General features: G+C 38.6%; 1 protein-coding gene across 2 annotated transcripts in view; it reads right to left on the bottom strand.

The window, feature by feature from the left end:
• Window positions 1–668: 668 nt before the first annotated feature.
• Window positions 669–13,970, bottom strand: part of Mael (maelstrom spermatogenic transposon silencer) — a 32,519-nt gene continuing 19,217 nt past the window's right edge. For both annotated transcript variants that reach the window (XM_038349790.1, XM_038349789.1), the window contains 4 exons: window positions 4,794–4,856; window positions 3,559–3,691; window positions 1,503–1,578; window positions 669–1,026 (listed from right to left, as the gene is read on the bottom strand). In XM_038349790.1, coding sequence (XP_038205718.1) covers window positions 839–1,026; window positions 1,503–1,578; window positions 3,559–3,691; window positions 4,794–4,856 — 460 coding nt within the window. In that variant the 3' untranslated portion in view covers window positions 669–838. The remainder of the gene's footprint in view (window positions 1,027–1,502; window positions 1,579–3,558; window positions 3,692–4,793; window positions 4,857–13,970) is intronic.

Raw genomic sequence — 13,970 nt, 5'->3', positions numbered from 1 at the left:
ACGACTGCTCCAGAGCACCTGTCTCACAAGAGCAGTAACTGATGTGTGACCTTACAGCAGCCACTGGCCTTGGTTACGGCCACTGCAGGAGTCAGAGGAGATCCCTGTTAAGCAGATGCCCAATGACAATATCAGTTAATGTTTAGTTTTTAAAAGGATATTAATAATTTTTAGTTCGGTGCCCAAAAATTCCTTTTGAAGGGGAAAAATTGCTTGAATTATATTAATACGGTTTGGTTTTTTTATTTGCTCTGGGACTAGGAGTACATGGCAGTTCTCTCATCTTTCGTTCTGTACTTTCATCCTGTTAACTGGTATCTTTTGCCAAAGACAAATTACGTCAAAGACTATTTAAAATAACAAATCATTATTTGTGTTAAAGGCTAATTTTCTTAGTTATGTGCAATGCAAATAGCCTTTGGTCTCTAAGGTTAACATTTTATAATGGGAAGAATTAAGCTAATATTATCTTAGAGTCTTTTGTAACGGATAACTTAATACCTTTACTTCAGGGGAAAGAAATGTATAACATTTTCAAATACTCTGAAATTGCCAGTTTTGTTCTAGAATTCAGAACCTTAGGGACACACCCACCATTCCACAAGTATTAAGTCTTAGAAGACAATAAAGGAAACACACAGACACAAAGACAAGCAAGAATGCCAAAATTCTTCTCCAACCACAATTATTTTTAATCTATGAAATAGTTTCCTTACAAATTAAGTCGTTTTTAGAGGAATGACATTTACTATTGATGTGATCTGTTTGCTTAATATGACTGTAGTCAGAAAGGAAGTTAGGCTTGTTATTTTTCCAGAAATTGCAAAAAGTACCATCATTAAGAAAAGGAAGAGAAAGATTTGTACCCATCTTTTTGGGACATGTAAGTAGAGAGTGAAGTTTCACAGTTGGAGAATCTGTGGATGTTGTTGGAGTTGCTGGAGATGCTCTCTAGCAGGCGGGTGATCCCTCTTCCTCGAACACTGCTGTTGGGGCCAGAAATTTTCACCCCAGATGGGTAACAACCTAGAGTGTTGAAAAGATAATTAAACAAGCACAGAAACTTTACGTTTGATTGAAAGAGGCATTTCAGGTCACATCATCCCACAGTAGGACTCTCAGTAAATTATAATTAAAAAAAATCATGAGTAGAAGGCAAGTAGGTCAAGAAAAATGTTTCCTTTTGTTTTTAGGGCAAGAAACCCCAACTGAAGTTCTTTAGGTACCAAATGAAATTCCATGTAACTAGCTTTTGGAATTTCTCATCTCTTAAAACACATCATGTATCTATGACATCAAAACTATGAAACTGTAGTTGCTGTAAGAAAAACAGGGATTCTCAGAAATGTCCTGCACAAAAGTCTGAGGAATATTACATTCCACTAGGGACAAAAAACAAATTCAGATCATTTTAACAACTAATCCAAAACAAAATGCTCCTCATGCCCACCCAGGAACACCCACGGATCTTTGTATGGTGTAACCCCAATCTTAGTACTCACCAGTGGATGTGTTTGACCTTTGTTCCTGTTTGTAAGAGTTGAAATGACAGAATCCTGGACTCTCAACTCTTAGCTTCTGTAAAGGAACAGGAAAATGACAGGAAATATGTTTATTATTAATTATTAAATGGCCTACTTTAACTCCACATTAAAAAAGGCAAACTACCATATGTATTTTCCCAGTGTTTAGTTCTGTGTTCAGTAAAGGAGGAGACAGGTGACTGCAGAGACCTTAGTTAGGGTCACAGGCTTAAGAGTTTGCTTGTTGTTTTAAAACACATTAGATTATGGTATGTTTATTTTGGTAAGAGTGATTACATAACAGGGCTGGAAAAATGGGAAAAGGTGCTTGTTCCAACCTTGATGACCCGAGTTTGATCCCTGGAACCCAAATGGTAGGAAAGAAACAACTCCTGTTAAGTTCTCTGACAACCACATGTACAGTATCTCACATGTGGGCAGGCATGTCTACACACACACACACACACACAGAGAGAGAGAGAGAGAGAGAGAGAGAGAGAGAGAGAAATGCAAAAGATAACTCAGAATAGAGGGAGCCCTAAATAGTCAAAAAACTAGAATCACTGCAGCTGTGTCTTTGGTTAGTGAAAGAACAAGATATAATACATAATTTTAGATAGGAACAGAGAATACTTACTAATATCAGAGAAAAAGCAGAGAATAGCATATAAGCAGATAGTTGAGGTGGTAGGAGTATGTAAAAAGCTGTGATTGATTCTGCTTTCCTGAAGCAGCAGCAGCATCAGTATTGGCTACAGCAAAGGTGGGAGAGAAGGAGATAGAAATTGAAAGATAATACATGAGAAATTAATTAGACGAGAGAAATGATGACTGCAGGGAATGACAATGAATTGATGAAGCTGATCATAAAAGATATTTAGTTAAGATTAGTCATTATGGTGCTATAGAAGTTTCCTGCATGTGCATGGGTGCGTGCATGTGTGTGTATGTGTGTATGCATGTGTATGCATGTGTGTGTGTGTTGACTAAATTGGGGACTTGTACATATCAGGCAAAGACACCCCTCCATTATTTAAGTTTAAGACCAGACAGTCTCACCTGCCTAGGCTGCCCTCAAACTTGCTATGCAGCCCAAGCTGACCCTGAACTTGTGAAATTCTTTTTCTAGCCTCTAGAAAGGCTGGGATTATAGCTATTTGCTCCCATACCTGGCAGCATTGTAGTTTCATTCTAGATTCATTTCAAATCACAAATATAAGGAGTGGAAGTAAAGAGTTACAATTAATTAGGATTAGTCTGTCAACCAAGTATGATGAAGACAAGAGAATTAATGGAGTTTAGATAAGGTAGTAGAAAAGACAGACTAAAATTTCTTAGTTGGAATGGAAGGCAGTAAAGGTGGGGATGGAAGTGGTAAAAAGAAAATATGAACAAGAGGCCACAACTTTATACACACTTCAATGCAGTAGCTCCTATAAAGGAGGAACATGAGACAGCAGAGCTGTAAGTGAATTACAGGTCACAGCAGAGGTCAAAGAATTGCTGGTACTGAGTTGCTAGAGGAAGATGGTTGGGAGTCAGAAGAGGCTATCTGAAGTTGAGACTGGAAGCAATAGCACTGGATGGAATACGATCATAGGAGTGGGGACTTACGTGGTATGGGGCAGGGGAGGAGAATGAAGAAACAGAGAACTGGGAGCTAGAAGGATTACATAGTGGGAAAAGTGAAAATAAAAATATTAGAAAACTAGTCCCTTGGTTAAGTACCACTCTAATGAGGAGCCCCAACTAAAGTGCCCACTGGTTCCCCAGTCAGGTTGCCAGGTACTGTAGCAGAGACAGCATGGGCTTTGGAACTTAGGAATTTTAGGAAGAAGGTCTGAAGAAGTCTAGAAGCTAAAAACAATCAAAGACACTACCTTCAAATGACAGAGGAAAATAGATCTTCACTTGAAAATGCCAACAGAGAAACTGTGCTTAGAATCAAACTACAAACAAGAAAAAAATAAAACAGATTTTCCCTCAAAGAGGTTACATATATCCAAGATTCTGCTAACAACAGACGTTTCCTTACCTGGTAACGCCCCGCATCCAGTACGACCATTTTGGGCGTCACACTGTTGCTGGCCTCATAGTCTTGTAGTGGCACATGAGCTCCAGTGAGCTGGATTCCAAACAGAGTGGCTAGAGAATTACTGATGCAGTACCTTTAAAAAAGAAGACGGACCTCACTAGAGCAACTCCATCCAATTCACACTAAAAGTATTCAGTTAAGTTTTTGAACAAAGAAAACATCTCAGAGGTATTATTCTAACTTTGAGGAAAATCTAAAGATTCAGAGATGGGAACAGGCAGCATTCAAACCATGAAGGTTATTACTGTGCTGCAATCTCATGATCAGCAGATAAATTTTCAGGTTTGCTACAAGGGATGGGAGTGAGGGTAAGTAAGGATCAGTAGGATTTTCCAATGTTTAAGGAAAGAAGGCAGAAACAGAGATAAAGAGACAGCCATGAACAGTTACTCCTCAAAACTAAGTAGCATTTGCATGGAAAGGTGCTAGCAGAGCGCCCAGAGACTTGGCGCTTGTCTTAGCTGGCTTCAGCTGCCAACCTGACGTAGCCTGGCGTCAACCTGAGAAGAAAACCTAGGTTGAGGAATTGTCTAGTTCAGACAGGTCTGTGGGCATTATCTTTGTTGTTAGCCAACCCAGAAGGCCAGGCTACCACTGTCAGCACCAATCCTAGGCCGCATAAGAAACCCAGTTAAACATGAGCCTAGGGTAAGCCAGCAAGTAGCATTTCTCCATGGTTCCTGTTCCCTACTTGAGTTCTTGGCCCTGGCATCCCTCAATGATGGGCACTGTGACCTAGAAGTGTAAGTTAAATAAATCCTTTCTTCCCTTAAGTTGCTTCTGGTCATGGTGCTTGTCACACCACCAGAAAGCAAACAAGAACAGGGCTGTAGGTGCTTCCACTACAAAACAAGAACTGGTTTACAGTTTTAGGGCACCATTCAAGTAAGTGATGTTCTCAATGCTGGCAGAAAATTGTCTCTCTTTAAGGGGCCCAAGAAGGAAAAACCTCAACAAATGCTTCTGAAGATTCCCATAAATTGTTTAGTAAGTGGTGAAACAAAACAGTAAAAAGTAACATAAAGAAAAATCTCCACATTTGTTTTCATTGGGCTTCAGTAAGAAAGGTGAGCAGACATTCACCCCCACCCCAGCTGAGGAGCAAGAGCAAGCACAACTGGCAAAGGACCCCCTGCAGAGCGCAGCAAAGCACTGAGGGGACTCCTCAAACTTACGCGATTTTCTTGCAAACAGCTAAAGCACAGAAGAGAATATCATTTTCTTCATGCCACTTGCACCTGTACAAGAAAAAGGAGTTTAATGTATTAACAAATGGTTGAGGTGGAGCTTGTGATAAGTGTCTGGTGCCACCCCCAGTACGAGGAAAAACACAGCACTAACTGAAGTAGCTGAACTAAATTAACTGCGTTGGAGGTTTTTGTATGCCAGATTTCCAATTCAACTAGCTGAGATTATTTAATAAAAACTGATACCATTATTCAAAATTTCTTACACTTTTTACTCTTATTTTTTGTGTATTTGTGTGTGTGCTTAAGTGGCAGCCAGAGGGAAACTTGCAGGGTTGGCTCTTTCCTTGCCATGTGGGTTTCCAGGATCAAACGCTGCCGGGCAAGCACCTTTACTCACTCAGTGATCTCGCTGGCCCCCAAAGATTAATTTGATATAGATTTTAAAATAGAGTTGTATGGTAACTCCTCCAGTGAAAATTCTTAATATGCAAACCACACATAACCATACAATTAATTTTTTTTTTTTTTTTTTTTTTTGGTTTTTCGAGACAGGGTTTCTCTGTAGCTTTGGAGCCTGTCCTGGAACTAGCTCTTGTAGACCAGGCTGGTCTCGAACTCACAGAGATCCGCCTGCCTCTGCCTCCCGAGTGCTGGGATTAAAGGCGTGCGCCACCGCCGCCCGGCCATACAATTAAATTTTAAAGTGAGGTAACTGCAGTTAAAGTGCAGTAGTAACTAATGTTAACATACACTCAGTCACTCAACGTGAACTGCACACATTTTGCCAGGCACTGATCTAAGCACAAAGGACACATTACTGAATGAAATCATATCACAACACTTATTTTCTAGTGGAGAAGGCATATCAAAAACATATACAGCCATGCTTAATGAAAAACTCTAAACAGCAGTGACAACACTGTGAAGCAGAAGCCAACAGTTCAGATGGAGTGACCAGCAAGGCACCACTGAGAATGTGGTGTTTGACTGGAGACAAGAGGAAAAGTTGAAAAGGAAATGACCAAATTTAATGATTCAGCCTAGAGTTACAAACACAGGAACACACTTTCACGAGAGTCAATACAAACATGCCTTCCCACTAAGCAGCATCTAAGACCCAGACAGCACTGCTATCAATAAAGCTTACCAAGAATCTTCATTTAAAACCACAAAAATGCTATACAGTAACTATAAAAAGTTATTTGTGCCAAGTGACAATTAACTGATCTAACATCAATCTAAAAACTCTCTCTGTATTTTCAAAGATAATATGAAAATATGATTCATAAAGCTCAAAATTGAGAACTAAAAAACTAAACTATGTTTGTGAATAACCACATGGAAGTAGAAAGTTTTAATTTTGGTTATTAGTTTTGTTCCTTGTCTAAAATTCAAGTCAAGAGAAACTACCCAGATACATGCTTTCCACTACAGGTCAGATTTAGAATACACGCAGAGTGTAAGAAATGCTTCAGTGGTTAAGAGTGCAAATTGTACTTCCAGAGAACACACGCTAGTGCCTCATGTATTTTTATACAAAATTTGCTCAACTTTTTGTTAAATATAAAAAGATCATTTAATTGGACAAAGAAAGAACTCTAATGTGGTATCAGAATATCACCTCACCTCTTAATACTACTATTGCCAAGGTTTTAGTTCAGATGGTGACTTAAATACATATGTATATTTATTTCTTGTCTCCAAAGTCTTTTGAAAAATCACAGTCAAATAACTAGAGTACACAAGGAGAAAATACAAACAGGCTTCTCTATAGAAGATATTTTAATAAAATTGTAGAAAGAAATGAAGAACAGTGACTTAAGAAGTCACTACCTTTGTGCTGGACTCAGACATGGGATGAAGCATTTACCACGTACACTTGACGACCTGAGCTCAATCCCTGGATCCCACTGTCCTCTCATCTCTATACACAGGCACATCCATACCCACACCACCTATGCACACATAAACAGTAAACTGTAGAGGGGCTGATGCAGGTTATGAGGCGTCAGCTCTCTAACTCCACATAGGGAATAAGCTCTTGAATTTAGGATTCTGCCTTCAACTTGCTACTCTGTTGTCAGTTTTCCCTGCAGCAAAGCCTAATTAGCTGACAGACAAGATGGACCATGTATTTGGGTTTGAAGCCTCATTTCTAAATATAACATAACCAAGGAGAATCAAACATTTGAAGAAAACCTGCAACATGAAAAAGGCCACAGAAAGACAATTGACATCCCCAAAGAATGAGATAGACAAGGGAACAAGAGTGAAGACACAGTCCTAACCCAGCAAGTAAGTAGTTCATGGCGGTCTGTGAAGTTACTGCACTCAGCATGGCTTTCTTCTCACTTTCCAGTCTTCACCATGAGCACTGGCAATGACTATCATTTGTGTCACATAACAACTGTAGCTGGAGTGCTGACATCTGCACAGCCACAGCCTCTGCTCAAGCTTTATAATAGCAAAGCCTATTTCTAAGGGTTCTGCATTAGGTCCTCTTCTTGCTCAGCCTCTGTAATGATCTCATCTACACACAAGTTCATCAGATACTTCACCAGTCTCTCAGAATATTCTAAACGTGATTCTTTCACCCCATCTAACCAATCAAACATTGTTATTCTGTTTCCATTCTCTCACCCAGCTCTAGTCCTTAAGCAAGGTCCTACTGCTTTTTACCAATCTTAAACCTATTCCTCTCTGCCACCACCCTAGTCCCAAATCATTTATTGCCAGCTCATTTAAGAATCATAGGCCCCAAACATCCTTCCTTATCTCTTTTCAATACATCTGTAAAAAGAACCTCAGAGACCTTTAAGAAACCTAATCTATTTTCTTTCCTAGTTAGTAAAATCCTATTTCTAACAAGGCTCTTCATTTTTTAATCTTTCTTCTGCTTCAGTTCTTAGCTTTCATATTACAATTTAAATATTCTCCTGGACCATTCATTTTGTAGTCTCCCCTTCCACACACTTCTTGATTGACGTTTTAAAGCACTTATTACAAGTTAAAATGTACATTTTCTTAATTAGTTGTTGCATGTATCTTTCCTATGTTAGCTGCATGAAGGCAGGGAAACATAATTTTTGATGTTTAACATCAGCATAAGTGCCTGTAGGGCATAGGAAAATATGTGCAGTAAGTTTTGTTTTGTTTTGGCAGGGTCCTGGCTGGCCTGGAACTACCTATGAAGATCAGGATAGCCTTGTACTTGTAACAAATCCTCCTGTCTCTGACTCTGAGTGCTAGGGCTAGAGGTGTGTACTACTATACCTGGGTCACAATTTCTAATTAGTTTCTATAGTTTCTTAAACTCAAATTTCCTTAAAATATCACTATATATTAAGTGCTCAGTGAAAGGCAGAGGGCATTTGGTCCAAAGGCTCCACTCTGCTTGCTGCAGCAGCATGTCATCAGTCTCTCTCTGAACCAGCTCTGTAGCACAGGCCTCAAAAATGCCTCACAGTGAAGCCATCCTAGTCTTGCTGAACTTGTATTTACTGAACTTACTTTTTCTGCTTAAAATCCATATTATACAAAGATATTCTACAGTTGCCATTGAAGTGTATGGAAACAATTACATTATGTGTGGTGTGTGTTTGTGTGTATGTGTGTTTTGCTACATTTTATTGATCTATTTTGTTAAGGTTAAAAAAAAAAGGCCAAAACAGAAATGTGCACCAAAGGTCAGTTATTTGGAAGAAAATTCCAGACAGCACTGGGGATCTTTTTAAAACAAAGTGCTACTTTAACAACATTGCCAATGGCACAGAAGATAATACTGATATAAATATAGGCACCAAATACTTCTGAACATAAAGTTTTAGAAATTCTTTGGACAGTAACCAAAGTAACTGTATTGAGTCTAAATATTCCTCACACACTTCACAGATCAACAATGATGATGACAAAAAAAGCAGACAAAATTCTACAAAGAACAGAATATTAAAAAGAATAAACAGAAAGCTTTATATTTCAATGGAGAAAAATTTCAGTCTCTCACTCTTCAGTCTCTTCATGTCAACTGTGGAGTTTAGAGAACTGTAGGAATGAGAGAAAAAGGAAACAGGAGTGCCTAAGACTAAATGTAAATCATCCCACTCCATATAAAAACTGAAGTAGAGACTTGGAAGAGCAAAGCCCTTGTCTATAAGAAAGCACGTTTATGTTGGTGAAGACTGGAAGTAGAAGAGCTCTTTAGATACCAGATCGGTGGTTCTCAACCTTCCTAATGCTGCAACCCTTTAATATAGTTCTTCATGTTGTGGAGACTCCAACCACAAAATTATTTTAATTGCTGTTTGTCTTAGTTAGGGTTTCTATTGCTGCAACTAAATACTATGACCAAAAGTCAAGTTGGGAAGGAAAGGGTTTATCTGGCTTATACGTCAGCATTGCTGTTCATCGCTGAAGGAAGTCAGGACGGGAACTCAAATTGGGCAGGATCCCACAGGCAGTTGACGAAGAGACTGGAGGAGAACTGCTTACTGGCTTACTTCCCACGGCTTGCTCAGCCCACCTTCTTATAGAACTGGGACCACCAGTCCAGGGATGGCACCACCCACAATGGGCTAGGTTCTTCCCAGAGATCACTAAACGAGAAAATGCCTTACAGCCAGATCTCAAGGAGGTGCTTCCTCAGTTGAGGCTCCTTTCTTCTCTGATGACTCTGGCTTGGTCACACAATTGACACACAAAATCACCCACTATGCTACTTCAGTAATTTTTGCTACTGTCATAAACTGTAATATAAGTTTCTGCTATGCAGGATCATCTGGTATGTGACCCCTGTGAAAGGGACACCCCCAGAGATCTCAACCACAGGCGAGAACTGCTGCACTGAATGTGGTGAGAAGGAGCCAAAGAAATAAAGTTAGGATCCCACTGGACCAAACAAAAACAGAAAATCAGCCACCTTCCTTCCACCCAAGTCACTAGCTTTTTCGGTTGCTGCACTGACAGAAGAGGGAGCTCTTTTTTTTTTTTTTTTTTTTTTTTTTTTTTTTTTTTTTTTTTAGATTTCAATATTTATAATTTTATTTCCAATTTCTTTTAAAATACTAACTTTATGATATATATCATAAGCATATATATATATATCATAAAGAGACAGACAGACAGACGGACAGACGGACGGACGGACGGATACACAGAGTCTTAGTATATAGCATTTTTCTAGACTGGAATTTGTTATGCATACCAGGCAGAACTTGAACTCACAGACATCCACCTGCCTCTGTTTTCTGAGTGCTGGGATTAAAGGTGTGCACCACCATTCTTGGCCCCATTTTTTTTTTTCCTCATGGTTTATTTTTTTTTATATTTAAAAATTTCCATCTCCTTCCCTCCTCCTCCCCCCTCCCTCCCCTCCTTCTTCCCTTTCTCTCCCCTCCTTCTCCCCCTTCCCTCCCCTCCCCTCCACCCATACCTCCCCTCCCTCCCTCTCAAGGCCAAGGAGCCATCAGGGTTCCCCACTCTATGCTAAGACCAAGGTCCTCCCAACTCCCCACATCCAGTGGAAGAGGGAGCTCTTGAACTGAACTCACATCTGTCAAAAATTGCCACCCAAGAGACAAGGGAAACAGAGGCCTCATTCATAGAAAGCTACTGGAACATAAACTAAGAAAGCACCCGTGACTTCCAAAAAAACCACAGGGAATTCTAACATAACATTCCACATGAAATTAAATGTTCTCACACAAGTGTGTAAGAATATGGAAACATAGTCGGGATAAGAAAATTCAGAAATAAACAATTTTTTAAATGAGAGTTGACTAGACTCAGAAATCAAAAACAGTTAAGAATCTAAATAGATTATGAACTGCCCAAAGAAATACAGATTCATTTTGAAAAAGAAACTAAAAAAGCCAAAAAACTGGCAAATAATTCAAGAGTAAAAAGAGAAAATAAAGTGAAAGATAGCAGCATATATCATAGATCTCTTTAACAAAATTTAGAGTGGAAGAAAAATTATAACCTGTGAAAAAGCTCTAGAAACAGAAGTCAATTTCTGCATACTGAAATGGCTTACCAGACACCACAGAAAGTAGACCTTAAACAACAAACTGAGAGGAACTACCAACTTAATGGATGATGGCAAAGTAGTAAAATCTCTAGGCTAAAAAAACTAAATTACAAGCTTTGTGAAAGGATTACACAACACAATAGAGTTGAATTTTCCAGGAATTCACAGACACAAAGTGACTGTGGAAATTTAACAATGCAAAAAACAAACAAACAAACAAAACCCAAAAAAAGGAAATACCTTTTACGTCTCCCTTCAACCTATTATACACCAAGATTCACCAAACTTCTTAATTATAGACACGAAATAAAAGACCAACCAGCTTCACAGAATGTATAAGGAGGCATGAAAATACAGTAAAATTCAACTCTCAATAGACGAGATATCAAGAGGACAAAGAATTAACTGAAAGTCTGCAGACATGGTGATGTCTCTACTCTCAACACAAGTGTGAGGCTGAATGAGCTCAAGGTAGATTGTTCCTGCTTAGTGTTATTGGGAGGCGACAGAAATTTATGTAAGAAACAGGGTATAGGGTGTGGTGGTGCACATCTTTTATTCCAGCACTCAGGAGGCAGAGGCAGGCAGATCTCTTTAAGTTTGAGGCCAGTCTGATTGACATAGTAGGTTCCAGAACAGTCTTGTTTATGCAGTGAGACCTTATCTTAAAAAGGAGTGGGTAGGAGTGGGAGGCCTTCATGTAGTTGAGGCTAGTGTGTGTCCATGAAGACACCTGCAGAATACCAGTACCCTCCCCCCTCTTTATTATCTTCCCAGTAATGAGGTGAGGCAGTTTGCTTTACCACATACACTCCCCACTGCAAGGCACTGTCTGAACACAGCCACAGCAAAGGGGCCAATTGGTTGATCATGGACTTGAGGCTCCAAAATCAAAATCATCCCTTTCTCTTTATAGGCTGATTATCTTGGGCATTGACTATAGCAACAGAAAACCAACTAGCTAGCTAACATCAGTGTAGATCTGGACAGAGTCAAATCCTATAATGCAAAACAAAATGCAAAACAAAGGGTACAGAAATTCTCATGTGCTCACAGGACAGGTCATAAAACTGGTTATATACTAAGTTATCAAAAAATACCCTATACATAAATAACTTCTATGTAATTTTTGGCAAAGCAATTGACATTGCTTGGTTTTAATGCAAACACCCATAATTCACTAAAAGAAACAAAATCCAGGAAGGCCTTTTCATCTGCTCATTTAAAAGCATTTTAATTTGTCAGAGAATGAATTAAACAGTACTTGTTCAAAATGACATTTCATAATCTACAGAATGTAACAAAACAATGAAACTTTAAAAACTTTTTTGAGGCTACCTTCCTTACAGACACCTAAAAACATTTAAAAATCTATTTTACCATGTGTAGCTTCCCCCCCCAAAAATAAATCACCAAATTTACTCCATTAGAATTATGAAGCAACTAGTTTTCATAGAACAAAATTTCCTAAGGAACTGTCCCTCAACAATATACCAATAATAAACCTACAAACCTGTGTGAAAAACAAGGTATCACAAATACAGTGTTCATCTGAACAACAGAAAAACAACCTCTGTCCTTGGACATAAATCGACATAAAGATTCCGTTCCTCCAAGCTAATTTCTAAGCTCTTACAGGGTTTCGATGACACGAGTCACACTGCTGAACAGTGCTAGTGCTTTATACATCCAAAGGCTAATTAAACCATCAAAATGGAGGGGGACCAACATGGAATATAAACAAGCAAACAGACTGAACTATTGTAAAGGGGTGAAAAAGAAGTAACTCAAGTCACTTTTGAGAAAATGACTGTGACTATCCTCAGATTACAGTCAACTAGAAAGGAGTCCTTAACTGTCAAGGTTCCACCAACACTGAAACTTCATTTAGTGCATCCCAAAACTCAAACAGTGAGACACAGACTGAACAGGTTCTCACTCAGCACCCTCTGCCTTTGAAAGGAACAAGGCCTATTTGGAGAAACTGCTAATCCAAGGGTGGAGTACAGCAATAGAAGATGAAGCTAGACTGTACCAGGAAGCAAAGAGCACTTAATTCACTGAATAAAGTTAGAACTCATAGAAATTGTGAAGAAGAAAATCACTTTATTATAGACTTCTAACTAATAAATACTGAAGGAATAATTAAGGAAAATCACTATCTTAAAAAGCTTAGGAGCAGCTAGCTACTCCAACCAAATCATCACTGAACGTAAGAACTTGTACTTGACAACTTAAGGAATTACATTTCTCTGCAAAAATACATTACATTTTTGGAGACTAAACCCAGGGCCTTATGTTATTTAGGTAGCACACTCTAGCGCTGAGCACGTCAACCCAGTATGAGGGAGGTGCACAACAGTAACTGTTCAAAGGTGATTCTAACAGATCTTAGACAAGAGATCAAGTTCTCAATATCATAAATAGGATAAACTGACATAATATGCTCCCATGTGTGACATATAAGACATATTTTTTAATTTTTGGTATTCCTCCTAAAATGTGTAACCTTAACCTAGTCGTCAGGAAATAAAAACCAACTCAAACTGAGAAACATTTGGACTTCACTCTTCAAAAAATAAAGATTGTAAGAGACTATGGCCCCCAGGAGTGGTAGCACACGCCTGTAATACCAGCACTTGGGAGTCTGAAGCAGAAGGGTCATGAATTTCAGGTAAGTCCAAGCAACAACACACATGCACACGCATGACCAACAAAACGTAATCCAGGACTGGACTGTAGATACTTTTTGATCTATAAAAGGCACCAGAAGAGAACTGGCAGCCTATGAACTTCAGTTTAGATAACAGTTCTGTGTACCAATGGCAATATTCTGACTTTGGTATTGCTGCACCTAGACACAAAGAAGCAAGGTGTCTTCAATTTACTCTCAAGTGGTTTAGAAAAAGTGTGTATGTATTTAGAAACAAATTATGAAAATGTGTTAATATGCCAACAATAAGGAAGCCAAAAGAATATTATGCTTATTTTAATAATCTTTTAACTTTTCAGTAAATCTAGGATTATTTCAAAATGAAGTTTGCCAATTTAATTCACTTACATATCACTTTGTATAAATTATATACATATGAAAGCAATTTAACAAAAATTAAAAATAAAGTCTAAATAAATCAAAA

The sequence above is a fragment of the Arvicola amphibius genome, chromosome 12, assembly GCF_903992535.2.
Source record: "Arvicola amphibius chromosome 12, mArvAmp1.2, whole genome shotgun sequence".
Classification (NCBI taxonomy): domain Eukaryota; kingdom Metazoa; phylum Chordata; class Mammalia; order Rodentia; family Cricetidae; genus Arvicola; species Arvicola amphibius.
The sequence above is the reverse complement of the archived record's forward strand: the minus strand, read 5'-3'. Positions and strand labels throughout refer to the sequence as shown.